At 40.7% G+C, this 27,229-nt stretch overlaps 1 protein-coding gene across 5 annotated transcripts in view; it reads left to right on the forward strand.

Annotated features, from left to right (window-relative positions):
* The window catches only part of MTUS1 (microtubule associated scaffold protein 1), a 168,988-nt gene that overhangs the window by 37,302 nt on the left and 104,457 nt on the right, over nucleotides 1-27,229 (forward strand). For all 5 annotated transcript variants that reach the window (XM_044225500.1, XM_044225496.1, XM_044225501.1 and 2 more), the window contains exon 2: nucleotides 16,487-18,720. In XM_044225500.1, the coding sequence (XP_044081435.1) occupies nucleotides 16,633-18,720 (2,088 nt within the window). In that variant the 5' untranslated portion in view covers nucleotides 16,487-16,632. The remainder of the gene's footprint in view (nucleotides 1-16,486; nucleotides 18,721-27,229) is intronic.

Raw genomic sequence — 27,229 nt, forward strand, 5'->3', positions numbered from 1 at the left:
TGAGTGGGATTGATACATTTTCACATTTCTTCCGTGTCTAATCCAGGAAGGAGGTTAGTTGCATTCTGGATGTACTTGTGTGTGGTACTCTGGGGACACGAATCACTCACCAGTTGCCAAGTTTCTGATCTTGTCCTTAAAGTTGCAGATACTGGTGAGATTTGCTTTTGCTGGGATACCTGGTCCCGGTCCCAGGGTCCTGGGATGGAGTGCCGCATTGGGCTCCCTGCTCCTTGGGGAGTCTGCTTCTCCCTCTGCCTGCCGCTCCCCCTGCTTATGTTCTCTCTCTCTCTTTCTCTGATAAATAAATAAAACATAAAAAAAAAGAAATTTTGCTTTGCTAATAAAATGTGCTTTCAGTTTTATGGTCCTGACCAGCTATACCAAACTTGTTGAATAAATTCACTAAAATGGTGCCTAGTGCCAGCTGTTCTCATACTGCCTTTGAAGTCAGAATTAGGCTTTTTTCCACAAGTATTTCTTCACTTATACTATATGATAAAGCTATCCTGTAGTAACTTTTGCGAATCGACGGGAGAGGATTTGTGAAAACCAGGAACCAATTTTTAGTGATATTTTTCATGTTTGTTACCAGGTAATTTAGGAGTCTCGTGGTATCTGGTTTTATGACTGGGTGTCTTATTCAAGATAAATATTAATTGACTGTACCCAGAGGGTTGAGATCACACTGTTTTTGCACTAATTAACTTTGCTGCTTTGCTGAGTCAAAAAATGAGAATGAAATAAAAAATATATTCTTCCATGGGGATACAGTACCATGTAGCTATACCAGCTCCATGAGGGTATAGCTTGAGCGATTGCTCAAGCTAATGCATTAGAAAAAGGACTAGAGCAAAGGTCAGCATACCGTGGCCTGAGGGCCAGTTCTGGCCCACAGCCTGTGTTTTGTTTTGTTTTGTTTTGTTTTGTTTTGTTTTAAGTTGTTGATGGGGACATGCCCATGCTCACACTTACTGATGGTCTGGGGCTGTTTTTTTCCCACAACACCTGGATTGAGTAAATGCCGCATTATGTATGGAGCATAAAGTCTCACAGACCTACTGTTGGGCCCTTCCTGAAAATAGTTTGCCAACCTTTGGACTAAATGAACATATAGAAGATTTCTTGGAATTAGCAAATTTAAGACGATTGAAGGAAAAAAGAAAGGAACAAGGAGGTTTTTCAATGTGTAGGAGAGGCATTGTGATTTCTGTTTGGGTATAATTTTCTTGCATACCAATGCAAGTACATAGAAATTACCTTTTTCCTTATCTTTAGATATTCCTGGCTTGTATGTCTGAATTTTTTAAAACGACTTTATTTATTTATTTGACAGAGATCACAAGTAGGCAGAGAGGCAGACAGAGAGAGACGGGGAAGCAGGCTCCATGCCGAGGAGAGAGCCCGATGTGGGGCTTACTCCCAGGACCCTGAGATCATGACCTGAGCTGAAGGCAGAGGCTTAATCCACTGAGCCACCCAGGTGCCCCTGTATGTCTGAATCTTATCAGTGTAAGAGGAGGGGGCTAATGGAATGAGCTACTCTGTTTATATCCACAAGAATTTGTAGATCTTGTGGTTTTCTCATATTTATGAAGTGCTTTTTAGAGAATCTTGTTTTGCCAAAACAAGAGATAACTAAAATGATAGAGTTCTTAATGATTACTCCTTTCTTTCAAAGTAGTTATGGTATTATTTAAGAATATAACTTGATTTGCCCCCTTGCCCCTCCCCCCCCAACCCCTCTTAAAATTAGGCTCAAATACTAATTTAATTCTTGTTCTTTTGGAGTCCAACTTGGTAATTTTTTAAAAAAATATTTATTTATTTGGCAGAGAGCGAGCAAGAGCACAAGCAGGCAGAGCAGCAGGGAGAGGGAGAGGGAGAAGCAGGGAGCCCCATGCGGGGCTGAATCCCAGGACAGTGGAATCATGACCTGAGCTGAAGGCAGACACTTAACTGACTAAGCCACCCAGGTGCCCCCAGAATTGGTAATTCTGACTGGTGGACAATAATCTTCCAAACAGTGATTGAGGGAATTAGGCTTCTTTGATCCTGTGGTTCCACTTGGTTCATCTGTGTCCAGCTACTTAAGGCGGGAACACCTAAACAGGATCATAATGTGAGTTTTATGGTCCAGGCCTAGAAGGAATATGGACAATGTCTGCTTACATTCTGTTGGCTAGAACTCATGGCATCTACCTGCAAGAGAGGTAGGAAAATGTTGTCTGTGTGCCAGGAAAAAAATAAAGAAATGGGTTTTGGTGGCCAGCCAGTCTCTGCCACAATTACTGGTCACTACTGTCACCTTACATTTTGAAAGGAGTCAGATATTAGTGACAGACAGAAGCCTTCAGTTATTTTTTTATCTTTTTCCTTTTTCTTCCCTAAAAGCTGTGAATCTCTAGTAAGTGATCTCCACTGAAGTGGTAACGTTGGGGCAGAGGAACTATAGTGTCACGTGGGGCAGATTTTAGTGAAGATCCTATTTTGGTATGATGTGCCGTATACTGAATATTGATCAACCCATGTTAACCTTAGAAGTAAAACTGCCAGTTATTTTACCAGCAAAAGATGGGTCTATTTGGGAATAAAGGAGCATTGCAATCCAGTAGAAACAAGCTGTGTCAAAACTGTAGGCAAGTCCAGGAAACAAAGAAGAGAGGCACACTTTCTTAAGGAGAAAAGGGGTCCATTGGAGAGGCTGTTAAGATATGACTGAAAGTCCACTGGAGGAAACTGGGCGTTCAAAGTGTGGTGGCTTCACCTTAGCCGACCTGTTGCCCTGGGAATGGGGAAGGCCACTCTTCCTCTGGCTGACGTAGTAGAGCAATACACACATGCAAGGTCAAGTACGTCCCTTCCTGTAGTGTCTGTGGTAGTAGGGCAGGCCATCTCCCCCTACCAAAACTCCTGACTTCATTCTAGTGAGATTGCCCATTACTGATTTTCCCACCTGTAGTGGAAATAATTCTTGTACCACCTTAATCCTTGGCACAAATATTTCCAGTTCTGCCACTGCTGGGCAAGCCATAAGATGGCGCTTCCCAACCTTGCTGAGATTGACTGTTGCCCTGGGGCGTGCTGTGGTGAATGGTGAGCATGAGTTGTGTGTGTCTCTGCTTGGCAGGGGCTTTGAGTGAGTGGGCACTTGGCGCTGGTCCTTTCCCAGCGTGTGGAGATGGTGGAAGTTTTTGTTGAAGTGAAGACTCCATCAGCCAGACTCTCCAGCTGACCGTGGATATGAGCAGGGCTCCCAGCCAAGACCCCCGGGCATTTGAATTAAACTGCTCAAGTTCCTGGTAGGTTTTGCACTGCGCCTGTCCTGGCGGGGAAGAGGGCTAGTGTTCGTGCTTTGAGATCTTCACCTCCCTAGCATTTAAGGATCCAAACTAGCATTCTGTTTATAATAAAGAAGGTATATCTTTCTATTAATTTCTAATAGTGCTAAGCATTGGAACTATGAGTTGATACTCAATGTAGGCATCTCTCAAGGTAGAGATACTTAGGAATTTATGCCAGATTTTCACCTCATTTCCACCCCCCCCCCACACTGATGTTGATCTTTGAAGTGAAGGACTTTTTAAACTTTTGCTGTCTTTACAAGTGGTGAGAGAGAGTGCGGGAATCTGGAGGGAATCTAATCTGGTCACTGCCTATACAGCTCAGGTGCAGGTGTGGGTGAGGGAGCAGGGATGGAGATCCTCTCACCAACTGGGCAACTTAGAGCAAGAAATGACTCAGAGGGGGCGGGTGAAGAGGGACTACCATATCTCCACTCAGCCCATTCGAGGAGAGGGGATTGACCAGGCCCTGTGGCTGCCGCCAGGGAGACCTGGTTTCTGACCTTCACAGCCTCATGCATGGTACTGGTTGGAGTTCCCGTAATTCTGGGGGAAATAGTACTCCTGGGCAATAGTTATATTCCATTATGGGCTAAAATGTATGTATAGGCTCTCTGGGATCCAAACAATTGTTTAAGTGTATTTTTTTTAAATAATAGGAACTGTGTTCTGAATTCTAAACAACCCATTCATAAAAGGACTTGAACAATGCACTGATTTTCCATGAAGGGAGTTGTGCTCGTTTGTAACAAAGCAGCATGAAATGGGTGCCTCAAACAACAGAGATCTATTCTCCCAGTTCTGAAGACTGGAAGTTCAAGATCAAGGTGTCAACAGGTCGTGCTTCTCTGAAACTTTTAGCAGAGGATGCTGCTTTGCCTCTTCCTCGCTCTTTCTTTTTTAAAGATTTTATTTATTTGAGAGAGAGAGAGAGCGCGCGTGCACAAGACAGAGGGCATGAGATAGAGTGAGAGATCACGAGACAGAGTGGGAGAGAGAGACCACGAGAGAGCACAGGACATGGAGGGAGAGTGAGAAAGAGCGTGAGACAGAGAATGGGCAGGCAGAGGGAGAAGGACAAGCGGACTCCCTGCAGGGAGCCTGAGCTAAAGGCAACCGCTTAACTGACTGAGCCACCCAGGTGCCTCTACTCTCATCTTTGCTCTGGGTAACTCTGCTTGTTCACTGGCTGGTCAGCCTGACCCCAGTCTCTGCCCTACCTTCAGGAGGTCATCTTCCGGGTGTGTCCCTATCTTCCGGGGCTATTTTATTCTGTTTCTTCTCTTTCTATCAGGACTAGAGTCATACTGCATACTGGACGAGGGCCCACCCTAATGACCTTATCTTAACTTGATTACATCAAGTGAAGCTCTTCTTTCCAAAAAGTTGACATTCATAAGTGCTGGGGGTTGGATGTCAACATATCTTTCTGGGAGAAACAGTTTACTCCATAGCAGGAATTGAAAAATATCTCTGCTCCAGTGTACTATTTTAGGTCCATCATGCTTCCCAGAGAGGAGGGAAATCATCTCCTAAATCATGATTTTTACAGAGTGGACTAACTCAATAACAATACCAAAAAGGTTAATTCAAAAATGGGCAAAGGACTTGAATAGATCTTTCTCTAAAGAAGGTAAGCTGCTGACAATTAAGTACCTGAAAAGATACTCTGTATCGGGAACCCTTAAGCAAATGTCAATCAAAACCACCAGCAGATACCACCTCACAAACATTTGGGTGGCTATTATATTAAAAAACAACAACAACAGAAAAAAGCGTTGATACAAATAGAACTCTGCGTGGCTGGTGGGGATACAGTGGTCAGATGCTGTGGAAAACAGTTGTGATTCCTTAAAAAATTAAACCTAGAATTACCATATAATCTAGTAATTCCACTTTGGGTATATACTCAGAAGAATTGTGAGCAGGGTTTTGGAGATAGCCACCCATGCATGTTCATAGCAACTTTCCTCATGACAGCCAAAAGATGGAAGTAATATAAGTACCCATCACAGCATAAATGGATAAACAGTGTGGCATACACATGATGAAATGTTATTCAGCCTTAAAATGGAAGGAAATAGACCTGCTACAACGTGGGTGAACCTTATGTTGAGTGAGAGGAGATGGTCACAAAGGAACAAAATATTGTATGATTCCTCTGAAGAGGTACCTGGAGTAGTCAAGTGCATAGAGACAATGGTAGTTTGGTGGTGGGTAGGATGAGAGAAGGGGAGGTTAGTGTTTAATGGATGCAGAGTTCCACGTGAAAAATTCTGGAGATGGATGGTGATTTCACAGTATTGTTAATGTACCATTAGATAGCATTCAGTACAATTAAAAATAATCTTGTGCTTATTTTACCAAAAAAAAGAAGTCATAAACTTAAGATAAGAATTAAAAATAAACCTATGTAAAACCACTGACCTGCCCAATAAATAACACCCCTCTTCTCATCTAGGTTCTGGCTCAGTAGAGAAATAGGACAGAGTAAGGGATCTGGCCTTGGAACAATCTGGTCATCTCTGTTGAAGGCTATTTGGGTGGTGATAGCTTAGTGTGAGTGATCAAGGAGCTGGCTAGCAGTACACCCCAGAATTTGGTCCCCCCAGTTACCACAGGGCTGCTCTTCGAGGTACAAAGTGCTCCTGTGCCCCCATAGTCCCCATGGGCTGACTCCACCCCAACAAGACAGTGCGGGGAGCTCAGCCACCCTTGCTCTGCTTATTCTCCTCAAATTTTCGAGTCTGATACATGACTGTACTTCTTTGGGCGGGATGAGAAGGTCCAATGGAAGGTCTGATGGAAGGTCTGAAGGATATACTGAACTCCCCCATTTAAAAGAAGCATCAGGCATCTGGGAAGAATTCTTCACCTGCAATGTCCCTACTTCTGGTTCTCTTAACACCTCCTACTTGCAAGTTAACCCATGGTTAACAGTGCCTCCCCGTCAAGAGGTTGCTTCCCAGTGAAACCACTGTCTCTTTGGGTACGCGTCTTACACTTCCCATGCGCGGTGGCGATATCGAAGTCTCTGGCAGTTAATGTCCTCACTTCCAAGGCCACTCTGTGCCCAGGGCTTCAGTTTGCTTTCCTCTCTTCAATCTCAGATGGTGTACAGGCATGTTGTCTTGCATAACTTTTTTGGGGTGTGGAGTGAAATCCAATGACAACGTTAAGGTGCCAGGAACATGGTGGTGCCTAAGTTTGAACATAATTTTTCCCTGGGAATGTGACAGTAGAAGTTTAGTTTTAGGATTATCTAACTTTGCAAGTTCAAATCCAAATATGTTAAAATTCAAAGGAGTTACAAGTTCAAAATAGGGAGGCTGGATGGCTCAGTTGGTTAAGCATTTGCCTTTGGCTCAGGTTGTCCTCTCAAGGTCCTGGGATGGAGCCCCAACCCCTGAGTAGGGCTCCCTGCTCAGTGGGGAGTCAGCTTCTCCCTCTCCTGCGGCCCCTCCCCCCCCCGCTTGTGTGTTCATTCTCTCACTCATTCTGCACTGTCTTAAAAAAAAAAAAAATTCAAACTAAAATTTTCTTGGCCCTTCCATATATTCATTAATTCCACAAATGCGAATTGAAAACCCACCTTGGGTACTTTTCTAATCACTGGGGATATTTTGGTGCATAACACACACACACACACACACCCCACCACCACCACCACCACCTCCACCACACCCCCTCCCCCCCCAGTCCTGCCTGCCTTCCTTGAGTGGCCTTTCTGGAGACCTCGAGGCAAGAATAGAATCAAATTCCAATAAGCCTATCTTAGCAGGTCCTGTCAGGCTGAAGTTTTCTTGAAGCCTGGGCGGTGGTCTGTTGTTCTGGAAGCTGTTGTCCAGGTGGCTTCACAGGAAGGGCTGTCTTTGGGCAGTCCCTGAGGTAGTGCTAGTTCTCAGCTGCGTGTGTGAAGAGGACACAGGCTATCACAACACAGTCTTTTACCCTTTCCTTTAACCCCAAACCACATTTTGGTAACAACCCAATCCCCTAATCCTGAAATAGTAATGCAGGGAAAAAATACATTTTTAGAACAGAGTGCATTGTGTTCCTGAAGATCCCCGTGCTATGCCACGTGGGCTCCTGCCTGGTGCCACACCTTTCACTCTTGGACGAGCAGCCTTTTTCAGGTTTCTGCCCCAAGAGCCACTTCTGCCTCTTGCTCTGGATGTACTTATATCCAAGACACCCGACTCCTGAGGAGGATTGAGCTCTAATATTGAACAATCAATCAAGAGCTTCTTGGGGACACTTTTTTGTATTGGGATGTGATATTGTGTGTGTGTGTGTGTGTGTGTGTGTGTGGGTGTGGCAACTCTCGAGTCCTTGGAAAGACCACATGGATTCCAGCTTCTCCCACTCACCACTACGTTCTTGTCCTCCAGTACAGAGTAGAATTTGGGTGACTCCCTAGCCTAGGGCCTATCAGACCTATTATTAACAATTGAAAGCTGGGAACATTCTAGTTTGCTGTAGGGCACACAAATCTGCTTTGCCATTTCAAAGCCATAAATACTGTTGACCACCAGTGTCCTCAAGGACCTGTGAAGACGTTGTTGCCTGAAGTGTGACTGTCTCTCACTGGAGCCTGCCTCCTGGCTCTCTGCTATCTTGCTGGGATCCTGTGAAGCTTCGGCTCTCTGTCCCCACCTGCCAGGGGTAGTTCGAGGTATATCCGTGTGGCCTGTGCAAAAAAATGTGCCTGCTGAAAGCCTGTGCTTGTGCCAAGGCTCACAGAGCTTTCTTTTATATGTGCAGTGCTGGCCTTGTTTTCTTCCAGTTACAAGCTTGTGCAGTCTTCCTTCCATGGAACCAGCCACTTAACTGAGGGACAGAGTTGCCATGAGCTAGGGTTTTCAACTCAGATCAAATGCAGGTATGGTCCCAAGCTTAAAGTTTCTTGCCCCATCCGTCCTGCTTAAAACCCTCATCCTCACTGAAAAAGTGAACTGATTGTAGGATAGAGGATTCAAATCACCAGCGTGTAAAAAAACTCTGACCTAAAGGATGAATACCCAACTTTTGTAGCAACATGGACGGGACTGGAAGAGATTATGCTGAGTGAAATAAGTCAAGCAGAGAGAGTCAATTATCATATGGTTTCACTTACTTGTGGAGCATAACAAATAGCATGGAGGACAAGGGGTGTTAGAGAGGAGAAGGGAGTTGGGGTAAATTGGAAGGGGAGGTGAATCATGAGAGACTATGGACTCTGAAAAACAATCTGAGGGGTTTGAAGTGGCGGGGGGGGGGGTGAGAGGTCGGGGTACCAGGTGGTGGGTATTATAGAGGGCACGGATTGCATGGAGCACTGGGTGTGGTGAAAAAATAATGAATACTGTTTTTCTCAAAATAAATAATTTAATTAAAAACAAACAAACAAAAACTCTGACCTGTGCTTTGAACCAAAGTGCCAGCTACCTTGCTCACAGCAGAAGCTCAGGTTACTCTGCAAGTGTTTTGCTGCTGCAAACATGACTCCTTGTTGATTTCTTACGGTTTGTTGCTTCGTATAATAGAATTACAGTTTTGAGAGGGAACAATAAAGAATAACTCCTTTTAAGGGCGCCTGGGTGTCTTAGTCAATCGTCTGACTTCGGCCCAGGTTGTGATCTCAGGGTCCTGGGATCGAGCCCTGTGTGGGCCTCCCTGCTCCTCAGGGGGTCTGCTTCTCCCTCTCCCTCTGCCTCCCCCACCCCTCCACGTCTGTGCTCGTTTGCTCACTCACGGTCACTCACTGTCTCAAATAAATAAAAGCTCTTAAACACACACACACACACACACACACACACCACCCCCCCCTCTCTTTTCAAGAGTGTGATTGGGAGTGGCTGAACTGGTTGTTGAAATCTATTCTCTCTCCTGAAATGGTTCGTGAAAAGCGACTGCCCCAAATCCCATATGCTGCTTGGGGTTGCTGCAGCCACTGCAGTTCTTTCTGGATGATTCCGTGGCCCTCCCGTGTGATCCCACACCTGAGCAGTAAACGCCTGGCTCACCAGGGCTCTGGCCTCCGGGGCTGTGCTCCCGGGCTGGGGTCAGCATCTGCTCAGGATTGGCTGTGAAGCTGTGTGAGGAGTATTCATGCCTTTTTCTTCTTTTTGGTTATGAGCCATTGAGGAATAAGAGAAAGAGTAAGGCAGTAAGATAATATTATGGATGAAATTGTGGGTGAATTATAATTGCAGATTCTCTAATTAGAGAATCTTATCCATAATTATACATGAATTATAGGTGAAAAGTGGTTTGATGCATGGGGCTATGTTTGAGAGACACACTGAGTGAGCCATGGAGGCAGAGCAGAAACTGGGCAGGCCTCACCTATACCTTTCCCCTGTCAGGGCAGAGCCTGCTCCTGGGGGAGGAGAGTAGAGCTTCTGCTATGTGGGTAGCAGGCTTGGGCCTGAGGGAGAGTGAGGTGAGGGAGGGACTGGCCTCCAGTCGGGAGTGTAAGGGGTGCCAAGAAACCTTCATGGGTCAAGATAAATAATATTTAACATAGGGGCGCCTGGGTGGCTCAGTCGTTAAGCGTCTGCCTTCGGCTCAGGTGATGATCCCAGGGTCCTGGGATCGAGCACCGAGTTGGGCTCTCTGCTCCTTGGGAAGCCTGCTTCTCCCTTTCTCTGCTTGTGTTCCCTCTCTTGGTGTGTCTCTGTCAGGTGAATAAATAAAATCTTAAAAAATAATATTTAACATAGATTTAAAAATGAATTGATGAACAAATACACACACACACACACACATATATATATTTAAAACAACTTACAAGATAGGGCTGGTATTCCTGACTTTTCCCTTTGCCTCAGGCTCCAGCATGGCTCAAAGGAGCACTGTTACTGATATTCTTCAGTTCAGTGCCAGAGGTGGATGGCGCTTACCTCACCCCAGTCCTTGCTCAGCTAGTTCTTCCCAGAATCCATTAAGCACTTTATTTCTCCTGGGTGGAGTGAGTAAAAGGACAGAAGAGGACAGGAACATTACACTAACTGAGCTCTCTCCACATGTGGATGTAGAAGGAACCTTCTCCATGACAGTAAAACTGCCCAATTTTCTGTAGATGGGAATATTCACCCTTAGAGAGGAAAGGACAAAGCCTACATTAGCTTTCAGAGGTAAGGAAGGTCTATCCCCAGTTAGGATAACAAGTTTTACAGTTGGATGTGGCTGGGACAGTCTGTGAATTTTATTGATCGTCTTGACTCAACAGGTATTCTTTTCTTGAAGCTCTCTGGCTGCGTCTCTATGGCCCCAAGGGTGGTAGAGCTGAGAGCTTCAGCATTACCAAGGAGAGGGAGAGAAAGGCAGGATCTCAAGCCCCAAGTCAGACCTCCTGAATGGATCTGCATTTTTTCCCTGAAAGGTCCAGTTGTATGTAACATCCAACTCTGTTGTGGTACCCATAGCCTTCGTTTTGAAATCCATTAAGCCCGTGCTGGCTCTCCTCTTGTTTAACTGGCTTCATGGGAAATCTTACACGCTTAGGAAACTGACTGCTTGGTATGCTTGCTCTGGGTTCTCAGGGATAAGATCTGCTTTACTAAACTCTGCTGGAGGAGGTTGAGTTTGTCAAAAGGTAGATTGTGGGAGCTAATTTAAGAGTTCAAACTTAAACTGTGGAAAGTGGTACTATCATGAGGCTTAGGGGTAAAACTTTTAGTACCTTGAGTAGTTTGAACAGAAGGGAGAGTTTTTTGAAGATGTCAGTAACACATGGTGATTATTTTTTGTTCAACTTTATTTTTCACTTCAGAATAAAGTTCGTAGCTCAGATATTGTACACCTGTCTTCTTTTCTGTTCTAAAATAAGTTCAAGACCAGGTATACTGGGTTTTGAAGCCTAGAGAGCTTTAGTGCTATGATTTCTGATTTCATAAGAACTTTAAGAAGAACTGATATGATTCTATGATTTGAAAGCTGCAAATTATAGCTGTGTTTGTATTCAAATCCCATGACTGGTTTGCCATATGAAGACACAGATAAGAAGTAAAGTCTTTTATGGCTATAAAGTACTGAAACTGTTTTCACATGTGACTTCTGGAAACCTTTATTTCATAATTCCCATATGAGGTAGCAAGTTTATCTGTACTAAGTTCAAATTACCGGGTTGGGCATTACAGGAAAAGGAGGATGTAGAAGATACCTACTGATGTATAAATAGCCCTCTACTGAGTTTATAGTTCAGTAGGTGAATAAGGCACACAACTATTGTATAATCTAGTAGTAATGTTCTAGCAACCAATTTGGCTAAGTCATGTAGTTAATGTCTTACCCTTGGTTTTCTCACTTACAAAATGAGGGTGTTTGAATTAGGTCTTAAAATATTTTCTAGTAGTGGGATGCCTGGGTGGCTCAGTCATTTAAGCGTCTGCCTTTGGCTCGGGTCGTGATCCCAGGGTCCCGGGATCAAGTCCCACATCAGGCTCCCTGCTCAGCGGGGAGCCTGCTTCTCCCTCTGCCTGCTCCTCCCTTGCTTGTGCTCGCTTACTCTCTCTATCTGATAAATAAATAAAATATTAAAAAAATATTTTCTAGTATTAATGACAGTGAATTCAATTATATCCTAAAAACTTAATTTATACAATTTATCTTTTTAAGTATATCTGTTCAGTGTAATAACTGGTGGAATTTCAACCTTTGGAGAAAAAACAATCATTCTTCTTAAGCTAAGATTTAGAAAGTAATCTAATATTTCAAAATTGTTGAAATAGCTCAAATCTTAGACTACCAGTTCTTTTCAATGGCCATTTCTTTTGGTACAGATTAATTTTTAACCTTACAAATCACTATAAAAATGTATAATTTTGGTAACCTTTCTATTCAAGAGGAGCTATTCTATCATATTCTCAAATCTTAGTAAGCAGGGAATTTGTCTCTCATCCAAAATTTTCTCTGAAAAAGATCTCTTTATTTTCCCAGATAGCATTCTTAAAAAGGAAACTTGATCGTTCTACTTTGTTCTGGTAGATAATGCTGTTGAAGGACAAGTTGAGAAGTTAACTGTTCAGGTGACAATAATTTATCCCAACCTTTTTGCCTTTATTTTTTTTTTAACTTTTGATTGGCTTTAATAAAAAAGCATTGCCCAAATAGTAACTTTGAAGGTGTCACAAATGACATTGCAATTATAGAAATACAAAGACATTACTTCATGGGTCAGGTGAACTTATCAAAGAATGAGTCCAGCATGTAGTAGAAACTGAGAAACTATTCTTTAAGTGGGAAAGGAATGAAATTGGCCATCAGACAAAATGGCTGACTTTAAACTTTGTTGACGAAATTCCTGAGGGAATCCTGGTCAACCTTTTCCTGACCATAGCTTTATCTTCATAAAGATATGTTGAAACTGTTGTTTTCTTTGGTGAATGTTGATCTTCCAACTATTTCTGGAGCTGATAATCTTGTTTTTAGTATCCAGTCTTTGTACCACAAATCTTTACTCTTAGCTACTAACGTAGAAAACACTTCTGTAAATTTATTTCCTATGAAAACTGTCCTGCAGTATTCCTTCTCAATGCATTTGGGGGGGAAGAATTTTTTTGTTTGTTTGTTTGTTTTGGATAGCTTTTCTCACCTGGTTTGGTTGGTTTTTGTGAATTAAAAATCATAAACCCGGGGCACCTGGGTGGCTCAGTGGGTTAGGCCTCTGCCTTTGGCTCTGGTCATGATCTCAGGGTCCTGGGATAGAGCCCCACATTGGGCTCTCTGCTCAGCAGGAAGCCTGCTTCCCCTTCTCTCTCTGCCTGCCTCTCTGCCTACTTGTGATCTCTCTCACTGTCAAATAAATAAATAAAATCTTTAAAAAAAATCATAAACCCAAGTATACTAAACAGTCATGTGAAAGTTGGAATAGTTAATCAGTTCTTTACATTTTCATTACTCTTCATAATTACTGACTTGCAAATCTACAGCATTTAAGCTTTGGAGTTTCACAACCATTAGAAATGTTTTCATACTATAATGACTTGGAAAAATACTTGGGGGAAAATGCTGAATAAAATAAAATACATGAACTTTAAAAGTAAAACTCGGGTCATATATTTATTATGCATAATAAATATTATGAAAAAAATATATATATGTTCCTCCCCCTCTCCTTTTACCTAACAATTTAGCAAACTAGATCAAGAGCCTAAAATAATATCATTTCTTTGGCTTGGTAATGCTTCTATTTCTAGGAAGTTTTTCCAAAGGAAATAGTCACAGGTAGTCCAAGATTGCAAAAATGTTGAGTGTTATTTATGAAGGAGAAAACTATTAAAAAAATCCCCACCTAAATATAGAATGTCTATATCCCATTAAATATTTGTATTCTATTCATTTATTTTATTTATTTTAAAGATTTTATTCATTTATTTAAAAAATAACTTGAAATTCCTTAACATATGAACCATTTATTCCATTTTTATCAAAGTTTTTTTTTTAATAATTTTTTATGTACTTTGGAAGAAGGAGCTCAGGTAGTAAAACTCCTTAATTGAATCTAATGACTGTGTTTATGTAGACAAATGACTTCTATGATTTCCATTAAAAGCTTCTGTTTACAGTGCTCATATTTTTTAATACCAGAATCTCTTAAATGAATATTGACTTTCATGAAAACAGACAAGGTATAACATGTTTACTGCTTTTTGAAATTACATTCCACACACATAAGTCTAAAAAAATGAATAAATGTACTTCTTGATTTAAATATTTAGTTTGAACATATTTTACACCCTAGGATTTAAAAAAAAAATTAGTGTCTTCGTAAAACTTCTATTAAGGTGGTAGCCACACGACTATTACTTCAGTGATTTGTTTATTGACTTAAGAACTATGGTGGGGGCGCCTGGGTGGCTCAGTTGGTTGGACGACTGCCTTCAGCTCCGGTCATGATCCTGGAGTCCTGGGATCGAGTCCCGCATCGGGCTCCCAGCTCCATGGGGAGTCTGCTTCTCCCTCTGACCTTCTCCTCACTCGTGCTCTCTCTCACTGTCTCTCTCTCAAATAAATAAATAAAATCTTTAAAAAAAAAAAAAAAAAAGAACTATGGTGGAAGGGGTGCTTGGGTGGTTCAGTTGGTTAAGCATCTGCCTTTGGCTCAAGTTCTGATCCCAAAGTCCTGGGATTAAGCCCCAGTCAGGCTCCCCACCCCCTCTCTGTCAAATAAAACCTTTAAAAAAAAAAAACCCAAAACTATGTAAGTAATTGACACTTCCCATCAGTATATAAATCATACGGCCTTTGTTTTAGGATTCAGTCTCCTTTTGAGTGTGTGTGTGTGTGTGTTTATTGCACACATGCATGCTGTCAAGCTGAACATTGCAACCTTTCTTTCTCCCCCCGTGAAGGCTGGTTTCAGAATGCGTGGCCAGAAACACACAGAGCACTGTTTGTTAAGATACAGATCCTCTCGGTTCTTCCCTGGTTTCTACTCCCTTGGTTGTATTTAGGTTACTGAAGTCTGATTACAGAGACAGGATTACAAAATGGAAAAAAGATATTTCTTTAGTGACAAACCTAGAGGTTACAGGTTGCCATTTTCCCCCCTCACGTATGTTTTAATCTCTCTTTTTTTTTTTCTTTTTGGGGTGCAAAATGGTGGTTTATTAAAGCACAGGGACAGAACCGTGGGCAGAAAGAGCCGCTGCTTGTATGTTTTATTTCTTTAGGACAGAACAGTGACCTCTGATTGACTTTTAATACCAGGATTAGAAATCCAATCCAAGTGACCATATATTTCTATGACTTATTTGCCATCCTCTCTTGAGCATTGGCCCCTTTTTAAGCACTTCGATTTGACTGAAAGCATAATCAACTTCCAGTTATTTGTAAAAATCCTCGAATTTGAAAGTTTTCATGGGCTGTTTTCAATGATTTTTTTTAAGTGTAAAATTCAGTAGTTTTCAGTAGTCTACTTACAGTACTGTGCAACCATCACCATGATCTTTAGAACACCTTCATGACTTTTAAAAGAAACATCCTCATTAGCCATCACTGCTCATTCCCTTCCCTCTTACCCTTTCTCAGCTCTAGAGAATCACTAATCTACTTTGTCTTTATAGATTTGCCTATTCTGGACATTTCATGTAAAATATAATACATAATAGATAGTCTTCCATGTCTGACTTTTTTCACTTAGTAGTAATATATTTTTTAAAGATTTTATTTATTTATTCGACAGAGATCACAAGTAGGCAAAGAGGCAGGCAGAGAGAGAGGGGGAAGCAGGCTCCCTGAGGAGCAAAGAGCCCAATGTGGGGCTCTATCCCAGGACCCTGAGATCATGACCAGAGCCAAAGGCAGAGGCTTTAGCCCACTGAGCCACCCAGGCAGCCCCTAGTGTAGTATTTTTAAGTTCTAACATTTTATCCACCTTATAGATGTAACAGTATTCCATCTTTTTCTTTTGGGGATTGTTTATGCCATTGTATGGGTATTTAACATTTTATTACTTACCAGCTAATTGACATTAACTTCTACTTGGTTATTACAACTACTGCTTCTATTAATCCCATACTTTTATACAAGTGTTTGTGTGGGCATATGTTTTCATTTCTCTTTAGTAGTTATTTAAGAGTTGAAATCGGTGTCATGCAGTTTAACGTTTTTAGGGAGTCAACTTTCTTTACCCCCCCTAACTCTGAGATGTTTAAGAAAGGGAATGAAAACAAGGTGTTGGCATTTCTCTTTTCCCTAAGTCTTCATTGATTATCAGCTCATTTGTTGTGGTTGACAGGTCAGGACCCTTCTGAAAATGAAAAGCCATTATTACTAATTATGTTGGAACAACAGGCATAAATTGGAATTGTCCTCAGAAAATTAGCACCAGTAGCTAACCAATAAGAAGGAAAGGCTATTGTTAGATTGAGTTTCCTTCCCTTGTCTGACAAATTAGAGTCAATAGAAATATGGAGGAGGTATCTCAGAAGTGAAGTCAGTCACAGGGGCAGTTTTAGCACTGTCTCTGGCTTCTGCCCCATTCCCTCAAATAAAAAAGCATCTTTGAAAGGAGGTGATACTTGAGCTAAGGATATCTTTACTCCTATCCATGGGTGAATGTTCCAAATGTAAAAATAAAGTGATTGAAATTAATCAAGCAGTGACTTACTAATTTTAATAATACTTACTTGAATTGATCATTTTATTTCTTCCAGGCAACAAGAAATCATTACAACTTCAAAGCATCTTAGAAACTTTCAACTGTGCTAAAACTTTGGATATGGACAGTTTTTCCTTTCCTCTCATTTGAAAGGATTTCGAGAAGAAATAAAATGGCAGAGGTTTAAAGTTAATATTCAGGATGACTGATGATAATTCAGATGAGAAGACAGAAGATGAACTTCAGTCCTTATTTATCAGAGATACAAATGAAAACACATATGCATACAACCAAAAATCACATATACAGAACTTGTCAACCAATAAGGTGAATTGGAATCCTGCCAAGCCAGATGACATGGTGGTTGATTATGAAACTGGCTCTGCTGTGGACATTGATGAAAGTCTTGCTTTAACCCCTCAGTGTGTGGAAGTACTTAATCAGCCAAAGTCTTCAAGTCAGTTGACTGGTAAGGAGGTGTTTGATATCCATGAAGATTCTACACTTCAGTCTTGTGCACACGTTGTAAATACAGAGGAGCCCAAATACCTGCCCAACAGTTGTCATTCCCTAGAATCATTTCAGGACCAGAATGCTGAGACATCTCTGCCTTTCATGTGGAAACCCAGCAATGGTGATTTGTACTATGCAGACTCTCCTACTGCTTTGGAGCTAAACCAAACATTTGACATGACTGTGGATCATGTTAACTGCACCTTTATAGCACAGCATGCCATTGAAAAGAGCCTGTCTTTGCATACCTCTGGAAATCTGCAGCCAACCGGCATGGGGAGTGGAAGCCCATCTTTATCCTGTTCCATTCCTACATCTTCCCATTCTGCTAACATACACATGAGAGAAACAAATTATGGAGAGAGCTTTGAAAACCAACAAGCCACTGCAGCGGAGGCTCAAGACACAACTTACACAGCATTTTCTGATGTGATGCAAACTGATACTCTTGTTCCAGATACTGGCATTCAGTGTCTATATTCTTCAGGACAGGTCACCAGTGACTACACAGATGGGTCACAGCAAAGACTAGCTGCAGAAAAAGTGGTACAAGCTCAAACACTAGTTTTTGAGGGCATGGACGTTCCCAATGAGTCTGTATTACAAGAATTCTTTTGTTTATCTAAAGATGAACAAAATAGTGAGACACATTCACAGAGCTCATATGGGCAAAAGGAAATGAGCCAAAATCTAAGAGAAACAGTGTCCAATTGTCTTATAGATGATGAATGCCCATCACTGGTGCCAGCTTTTGATAAAAACGAAGCCCAAGTGCTGAACCCAGAGCACGAAGTCACTGTGGCTGAAGACACACAAAATGCCTCTAATGAAAAGGATTTAGAAACCCAAAATCATACCATTGAATTGATACTGAGTAGCCCACCAGGACAAAAGATGGCTTCATCAGTTGAACTGAGTTGGGATGCAAATGATATGGTCATTAGCACAAATAACCCAGTTTGCATGTCAACACCAGTCCTAGATTCTCCAAATGCAACCTTTTCTATTTCGCCTACTGAAGCAACCAAGAAATGTAGCAAAGTGGAGAAGAGTCACCGAGAGCTTAGAAATTTACCAAACTTGAAGGGGGTACCCATGAACATGTCTAAACCTAATTTAGGAAAATTGACAACTAAAATGAACACCCCTCTCGGTAGCAAAGTTAGAAAAACCGAAATTATAAGTTACCCAAGACCAAACTTCAAGAATGTCAAAGCAAAAGTTGTGTCTAGACCGGTGTTGCCATCCAAAGACCCCACTTTATCAAAGGTCACGCCCAGACCTCCCTTAACCAGTACCTCATCACCTGCCTCATCAGGGTCTTCCTCAAGACAGCCGACCGCTTTGAACAAAACACCAAGGTCTGACTTGAATGTAGATAGAAAAGCAGAAATCCTAATTAACAAGACGCATAAGCAGCAATTTAATAAACTCATTACTAGCCAGGCTGTGCATGTTACAACTCATTCTAAAAATGCTTCACACAAGGTTCCAAGAACAACATCTGCCATGAAATCGAATCAGGAAGACCTTGACAAAGCAAGTTCTAATTCAGCATGTGAGACCGGGTCTGTGGCGACCTTCTTCCAGAAGATCAGAGACCTACTCCCTGTTAAAACAGAAAGCACAGAGTGTTTGGAAATAACATATGCTTCCAGCATGGATAGGATTAGCCCTGAAAAGAAGGGTGAAAAAGAAAATGGGACACCTACGGAAAAACAAGAGCTAAAGAAGGAAATTTTGAATGAGACCTTTGAATATGGTTCTCTTTTCTTGGTAAGTGAGATTTTTGCTCACTTTGGGGAATGGTGGAGGGAGCTGAGAGATGTATTAGCAATTGATTGACACATTAGTCAATAATATTGCAGACCTAGCTGTGCAAATTTGCTTTCAGGTATTAATCTACTATTCAGTATTTCTTTGTCTTGTAAGTTGCACACTTTAGAGTATTAATTGCTTACAATATAGGAAAACTGCCTAGGGGAAAAAATCAAATACAGAATTTTGTATTGCATACCAACGTTCCTTTTAATAAGGTGAAAGAACAAGCTACTTTAATATTGTGGTATAATTAGTTATTTGAAGTTAAATATCTGCTTATAATTTACACTTAGGGAAAAAAAGAGGGAGAGAAAGGTTTGTTTAGGAACTTTACAATGTGTTGGGCCACATTCAAGAAGTGGCAGGGCTGGGGAGAGCTGGTAAACAGGATCGACATCAAAATAACTCCTGGTCTCTTCTGGAGAAAGCTGCTCTGGGATGTGGAGCCTGTCCTGTCAACAGGGGGTTGGAGATTCTGCCTCTGATCAGCTAATGTGAATTTGGTCAAATACTCTTTGATATCCAGAGGGGAAAGGGTTGACCTAGAAGAAGTCTGAGGTCTCGTGCAGCCCTAACCTATTGATTCCTGAAACGTTAAAATAAACAAACCTCTTTTATTCATGTACAGCGTAAAAGCAGTCTGTTGTCTGTAGCACCTGTTGCATATTTGATGTGTGTGTGTAGGGGGAAGGAGGAGACTAGATAAAGTTCCATTGAGGCAAAAAATTCACATGCAGTTTAAAGATGAATTTTGTTTAAACATACCTCTATTTTTGTCAACAGCATGAAGAAACTAGTTTTCTGAGTTTTTAAAAATGTTGGTCAGATCATTCTTGGGCTTTGTGTTCTTGTCTTTAGCGCTGATTTTGCAGTAGAAACTTAACATGTCCTTCTGGCCCCACATAGGGTTTCCTTGGGCTTCTGTCCTCTGTGCCAGCAATGGAGTTGGGTGCCAGGTGGGAAGGCAGATGGGACACCTCTGTGTTCTCTGTGGGGGGCTCGTGTTTGAGAGGAAAGAAGCAGGCAAGGTGGAGTGAAGGGTTGAAGGGCTATTTTAGAAGTGTTTTTAGGGTGTGTTAGGCAATTGTTAGGTCCTTTTAGGAGATAAGCTAGGAAACACTGGATAAACCTGAGCTACATCAGTTGAGAGATGTTTTGGCTTCTCTAACTTTTGGAGGGAAACAGTGATACCCCACTATGGTGTCTGAACTAATGCCCTTGTCAATTTCAAAAACTCTGGTTTTAAGTTCAAGTCAAATATAGGGAGCTTGTTTAATATCATTTATAATTTGATGTTTTGCCAAATTAAATTATAACCTCTGGTATTTCTAATCAACATTTTTAATTTGGTGTTTATAGATGTACGTAAAAAACAATGGATTTATTCCTCCTTGATTTATGGGAGGCTTTTATTGTTTATCGACATCTAACTGCCAGAAAAACAAGCATAATGTTTCTCTAAAAAGCATTTGCCATAAATATAAACTGGCTGTATAATTTTAAAATTAAAAGTCTTTGCGTGTGTTGAGTAAATCTTAGGCTTTCGTACTATACTTGGAGGACATAAAGCTGTTTTTCAGGCTCCTGTTGAAGCCAGGTAATAGAATCATTGGGTTGAAATGGAACCCAAGATGTCCTGAGAAGAAGCACTTTTCATTTCTGGAATCTTGCTTAGGAATCCTATATTTTCAGCATAGACACTAATCAAATGGTATTAAAAAAACAAACAAATCCAAAACTCATTCTTTACCCATGTCTTAAATGCAACAGTATGGGTTCACCTCGTACCCATTTTCACATACCTTGAGGGAAGAGACAGGGCAAACTATCACGGGCCACAGGCTCTGGGCTTATTGTAGAGAGACAGATGCATGAACATTCGCTTCTTGCTGACTCAGATTCCCATTTTTTGGTCACTTAAGCAGTCTCTAAAGGTTCCAGATCTGCTCTGGATCCATGATGAGACAGTCTTGGAGGGATGTTAATTTTCACTGTGCCCTGTTGGTCTGGAGCTAAGAGAGGCCTTGAGTTTACGGAATTCTCTTTTTTTTAAAGATTTATTTATTTATTTTTAGAGTGAGAACATGTGCACACATGAGGGGGGGAAGAGACCTAGGGAGAAGAAGAGAGAGAATCTCAAGAAGATTCCCTGCGGAGCCCACAGCCCAACGCAGGGCCCCATCTCCATTCATGACCGGAGCCAAAATTAAGAATCGGACACTTAACTGACTGAGCTACCCAGGTGCCCTTGAGTTTACTGAATTCTTAAGGTGCCCACTATCTCACCATTTTTTAGTTAGGATTTATCTGAAATTTCAGAAAGGTTCTTACTTGGAGGCAGGAATTTGATTTTAATTTGATACAAGTTGAGTGTAACTCCCTATTACAGAGGTTCTGTGTTGGGGGACCGTGTGTTAGCCAGAGGGGCGGTGGTCACAGGGAAGGAATGGATATTTTCTTGATGTGTGCTTTGGACCAATCTGCTCAGGTTTTGTGTATATGCATTTCAGTAGGGTTTTCCCTACTGTGTATACATTTTCAGTGTATACATTTTCATTCACTCTGTCCAGGAACAACAGGTCAGTTGTTGGCCACACTTAAAGGCTTCAGAGGGGCGACTTAGAACACACAGCTGGTAAGCAGGAAAACAGAGATTCAAACCAAGGGCCCCTGACTGGAATCCTGGCCCTTTCTGCTTCATTCACCACAGGCTTTCAAAATTTTTGCAGAATGTTGTCTTGAAAGGCAGAGCGAAGCTGATTGGACCAGCTTACAGAAGTAAATCTTCAACAAAAATGTGTTTTAGTTTTTAAAAGGTTTTCTCTGAGGGATTACCGGGCGCCTGGGTGGCTCAGTGGGTTAAAAGGTTTTCTCTGAGGGATTGCCTTAGCCAGCTTTGTGGTAGAGGTAGGAGTTTTAGTAGTTTCTATGTAATCCCATGCTTTTCCTGGCCAGTTTGGTGTAGTTCTCTTAGGATATTGCCTTATTTTTTTATGTAACCCTATAAATACTTTAAGTTTTTTATTTTAATTCCAGTGTAGTTAATACACACGTTATACTCGTTTCAGGTGTACGGGATAGTGATTGAACAGTTCTATACATCACTCAGTATTAGTGATAGGTGCCCTCTTAACCCCCTTCACCTATTTCATCCGTCCTACCCACCCGCCTCCCCTCTGGTAACCGTCCGTTTGTTCTCTGTAGTTAAGAGTCAGTTTTTTGATTTGTCTCTCTCTCTCTTTTTTTCCCCTTGCTTGTTTGCTTTGTTACTTAACTTCCACATATGAATGAAATCATGTGGTATTTGCCTTTCCCTGACTGACTTCTTCTCCCTTAGCATTATACCCTCTAGCTCCATCCATGTCATTGCAAATGGCAAAGATCTCATTCTTCTTATGGCTGAATCACATTACATGGGATATATATGCCACTTGTTCTTTACCCATTCATCCGTTGATGGATACTTTGGCTGCTTCCTTAATTTAGCTATTGCAGATAGTGCAGTAAACATAGGGATGCATCTGTCTCTTTAAGTTAGTGTTTTTGTATTTGGAGGTAAATATCCAATAGTCTGGTTACTGGATCATAGGATAGTTCCATTTTTAACTTTTTTGAGGAACCTCCATGCTGTTTCCAGAGTGGCTGTACCAGTTTGCATTCCCAGCAACAGTGCATGAGCGTTTCTTTTTCTCCACATCCTGGCCAGCACTTGTTATTTCTTGTGTTTTGATTTTAGCCATTGTGACAGGTTTGAGGTGATAGCTCATCGTGGTTTTGATTTGCATTTCCCTCATGATGAGTGCAATTGAGCATCTTTGCAGGGGTGTGTTGGCTATCTGGATGTTTTTTTGGAGAGTGTTCATGTCTTCAGCCCATTTTTTAGTTGGATTTTTTTTTTTTTGAGTGTTGAGTTGTATCAGTTCTTTGTATATTTTGGATTCTAACCCTTTATCAGATATGTCATTTGCATATATCTTATCCCAGTCTGTAGGTTGCCTTTTAGTTGTGTTGATTGTTTCCTTTGCTGTGCAGAAGGTTTGTATTTTGATGTAGACCCAGTGGTTTATTTTTGCTTTTATTTCCCTTGCCTTAGGAGACCTATCTGGAAAATATTGCTATTGCTTTTGTCAGAGTTTTCTGCCTGTGCCCTCTGCTTGGCTTTTTATGGTTTCATGTCTCACATCTAGATCTTTAATCCATTTTAAGTTCACTTTTGTGTATGGTGAAACAGGCTTTCCTCTTTTGTTAAAGATTAATGACTACGTATTTCTGGGCTCTTTATTTTATTGCTTTCCGTGTGTATTTTTTGGCCAGTACCATATTGTTTTTATCACTACAACTTCATAATGTAACTTGAAATCTGGAACTATGATACCTCCAGTTTTGTTTTTGCTTCAAGATTGCTTTGGGTATTCTGTGTCTTTTATGGTTCCACACAAATTTTAAAATTATTTGTTCTAGTTTTGTTTAAAAAAAAAACTTTTTTTTAAAAGATAAATTTATTTAAGAACAAGAAAAGCACGAGCAGGAGGTGGGCAGAGGGAAAGGGGGAGAGAATCTCAAGTAGACTCTGTGCTGAATGAGAAGCCCAATGTGTGCCTTGATCCCTTGACCTTGAGATTATGACCTGAGCCAAAACCAAGAGTCCAACACTTAACTGACTGAGCGCCACCCAGGTGCCCTGCTATTGGTATTTTTTCATTGCTTTGGATGGTGTACACATTTTAACAATATTTGTTCATCCAATCCATGAGCATGGAATGTCTTTCCCTTTCTTTGTGTCATCTTCAATTCTTTCATCAGTGTTTTATAGTTTCCAGAGTACAGGTCTTTCCCCTTTTGGGTTAAGTTTATTCCTACATATTTTATTATTTTTGGTGCAGTTGTAAAGGTGATCTCTTAATTTCTATTTCTGCTACTTCATTATTACTGTATAGAAATGAAACCGATTCTGTACACTGATTTTTGTATCCTGCAACTTTGTTAAATTCATTTATCAGTTCTGGTAGTTTTTTGGTGGAGTCTTTAGAGTTTTCTGTATATAGTATCATGTCATCTGCAAATAATGAAAGTTTTACTTCTTCCTTACAATTTGGATGTCTTTTATTTCTTGTCCGATTGTTGTGGCTAGGATTTCCAGTATTGTGTCAAATAAAAGTGGTGAGAGTGGACATCCTTGCCTTGTTCCTGACCTTAGGGGGAAAAGCTCTCAGTTTTTTCCCATTGAATATGATATTTGCTGTGGGTTTTTCATATATGATCTTTATTATGTTGGGGTATATTCCCTCTCTACTTTGTTGAGGGTGTTTTATCATGAATGTTGGACTTTGTCAGAAGCTTTTCCTGCATCTGTAGAAATAATGGTACAGTTTTTAATCCTTTCTCTTTTGTTTCCCTTTCTCTTTTTGATATAATGTATCATGTTGATTAATTGGTGAATATTGAACCACCCTTGCATCCTAGCAACATATCCCACTTGATTGTGGTGAATGATTTTCTTTTTAAAGATTTTATTTATTTATTTGTCAGAGAGAGCGAGCACAGGCAGACAGAGTGGCAGGCAGAGGCAGAGGGAGAAGCAGGCTCCCTGCTGAGCAAGGAGCCCGATGTGGGACTCGATCCCAGGACGCTGGGATCATGACCTGAGCCGAAGGCAGCTGCGTAACCAGCTGAGCCACCCAGGCGTCCCATGTGGTGAATGATTTTTTAATATATTATTGGATTTGGTTTGCTAGTATTTTATTGAGGATTTTTGCTTCTATATTCATCAGAGTTACTGGTCTGTAGTTCTCTTTTCTTTGTGGTGTCTTTTTCTTTTTGATATCAGGGTAATGTTGGCCTCATAGGATGGATTTGAAAGTTTTCATTCCTCTTCTATTTTTTGGAATAGTTTGAGAAGAAATAGGCATTAACTCTTCTTTAAATATTTGGTAGAGCATTCACTCTGTGAAGGCATCTGGTCCTGGACTTTGTTGGAAGTTTTTTTTTTTTTAAATGATTTTATTTATTTATTTGACAGAAAGAGATCACAAGTAGACAGAAGCAGGCAGAGAGAGAGAGGAGGAAGCAGGCTCCCCGCTGAGCAGAGAGCCCGATACGGGACTTGATCCCAGGACCCTGAGATCATAACCTGAGCCGAAGGCAGCGGCTTAACCCACTGAGCCACCCAGGCACCCCTGTTGGAAGTTTTTTAATAGTGATTCAATTATTTTGCTAGTCATTGGTCTGTTCAAATTTTCTAGTTCCTGCTTCAGTTTTGATAGGTTATATGTTTCTAAAAATGTATCCATTTCTTCTAGGTTGTTCAATTTATTGAATTGTTGATTTATTGAATTATTGAATTGTTAATTTATTTTCATAATAGTCTCATACAGTTTGTATTTCTGTGGCGTTGGCTGTTATTTCTCCTCTTTCATTAGTGATTTTGTTTATTTGACTCCACTCTTTTTTGAGGACTCTGTCTAAAGGTTAATCAATTTGGTTATCTTTTTAAAGGAATAGCTCTTAGTTTCATTGATCTGTTCTATTGGACTTTTTTAGTTTCTATATCATTTATTTATGCCCCAATCTTTATTTCCTTCCTTCTGCTGGTTTTAGGTTTTGTTTGTTCTTTTTCCAGCTTCTTCAGGTGTAAGGTTAGGTTGTTTGTTTGTTTGAGATTTTTCTTGCTTCTTGAGATAGGCCTGTGTTACTGTAAACTTCCCTACGGAACAGTTTTTGCTGCGTCTCAAAGACTGCAGACCATTGTGTTTTCATTCTCACTTGTTTCCATGTAATTTATTTCTTCTTTGAGTTCTTGGTTGACCCATTCGTTGTTTAGTAGCTCTTTTTCCAGATTTTTTTCTTATGGCTGATTTCTTATGTGGTCACACAAGATGGATGGTATGACTTTAATCTTTTTGAATTTGTTGAGACTTGTTTTGTGGTCTAATATGTGATATATTCTGGAGACTATTCCGTATGCACTTGAAAAGAATGTGTATTCTCTTGTTTTAGGATGGAATATTCTGGATATATCTGTTTTATCCATCTGTTCCATTGTGTTATTCAAAGCCATTGTTTCCTTATGGATTTTCTGTTTGGATGATTTGTCCTTCAGTGCAAGTGGGGTGTTAAAGTCTCCTATTATTGTATTGGTATCAATTAGTTCCTTTGTTTGTTATTTAGTGTTTAATGTATTTTGGTGCTCCCTTGTTGGGTGCATAAATATTTACAATTGTTATTTCTTCTTGTTGGATTGTCCCCTTTATTATTATATGCTATCCTTCTTTGTCTATTTTACAGTTTTTGTTTTAAAGTCTATTTTTTTTCCAGTGAAAGGCTTTTCTTTTGACTTCCATTTACATAATATTTCTCCATCTCTTCACTTTCAATCTGCATGTGTCTATAGGTCTGAAATGAGTCTCTTGTAGGTGGCATATAGATAGATCTTGTTTTTTATCCACTCTGTCATTCTACAGCTTTTGACTGGAGAGTTTGGTCCAATTACATTCAAAGTAATTATTGACAGTTATGTATTTATTGCCATTTTGTTACTTGTTTTGTGATTGTTCTAGGTTTCTCTCTGATCTTTCGCTCCCTCTCTTTCACGGTTTGCTGGTTTTCTTTAGTGATATACTTGGATTCTTTGTATATCTGTTACTGGTTTGTTTTGATTTGTGGTTAACATTAGGTTCGTGTAACATCTGGATTTTTAACAGTCTATATGAAGTTGATGATCACTTAAGTTTGAACCCACTTTTTACTCTTCCCACCATGTGTTAGGTATATGATGTCATATTTCATATCCTTTTATTTTGTGAATCTCTACTGTTTTTTCAAGAAATATTTATTACCTATTTTATGTTTCCTACTTTTCATACTCTCACTTATGATCTTTCTTTTCCACTCAGAGAGTCTGCTTTAGTAGTTCTTGTAGTATTGGTTTAGTGATCATGAGCTCCTTTACTTTTTGTCTAGGAAGCTCTGTCTCTCCTTCTATTCTGAATGATAGCCTTGCTGGATAGAATACTCTTGGCTACGGATTTTTCCCATTCAGAACTTTGCAGGCCAGAAGGGAGTGGCATGATCTATTCAAAGTTTTTGCTAAAAAAATCTGCTGATAACCTTATGGGGTTTCCTTGGTATGTAATTATCTTTTGCTGTTGTTGCTTTTAACATTCTTTATCACTGGGGTGCCTGGGTGGCTCAGTCGGTTAAGCATCTACCTTTGGCTGGGGTTATGATCTCCAGGTCTGGGGATCAAGCTCCACATTGAGCTCCTTGCTCAGCAGGGAGTCTGTTTCTTCCTCTCTCCTGCTCCGCTCCCCCCCTTTGCTTGGTGTTTGATCTCTATCTCTCTCTTGCTTGCTTGCTCTCTCTCAAATACATAAATAAATCTTTTTAAAAAATTCTTTATCACTACTTTTTGCCACTTGAATTATTGTGTGTCTTGGTTTGGACCTTTTTGTTAAGATCTCTGTGC

This window comes from Neovison vison, chromosome 11, assembly GCF_020171115.1.
Source record: "Neovison vison isolate M4711 chromosome 11, ASM_NN_V1, whole genome shotgun sequence".
NCBI lineage: Eukaryota > Metazoa > Chordata > Mammalia > Carnivora > Mustelidae > Neogale > Neogale vison.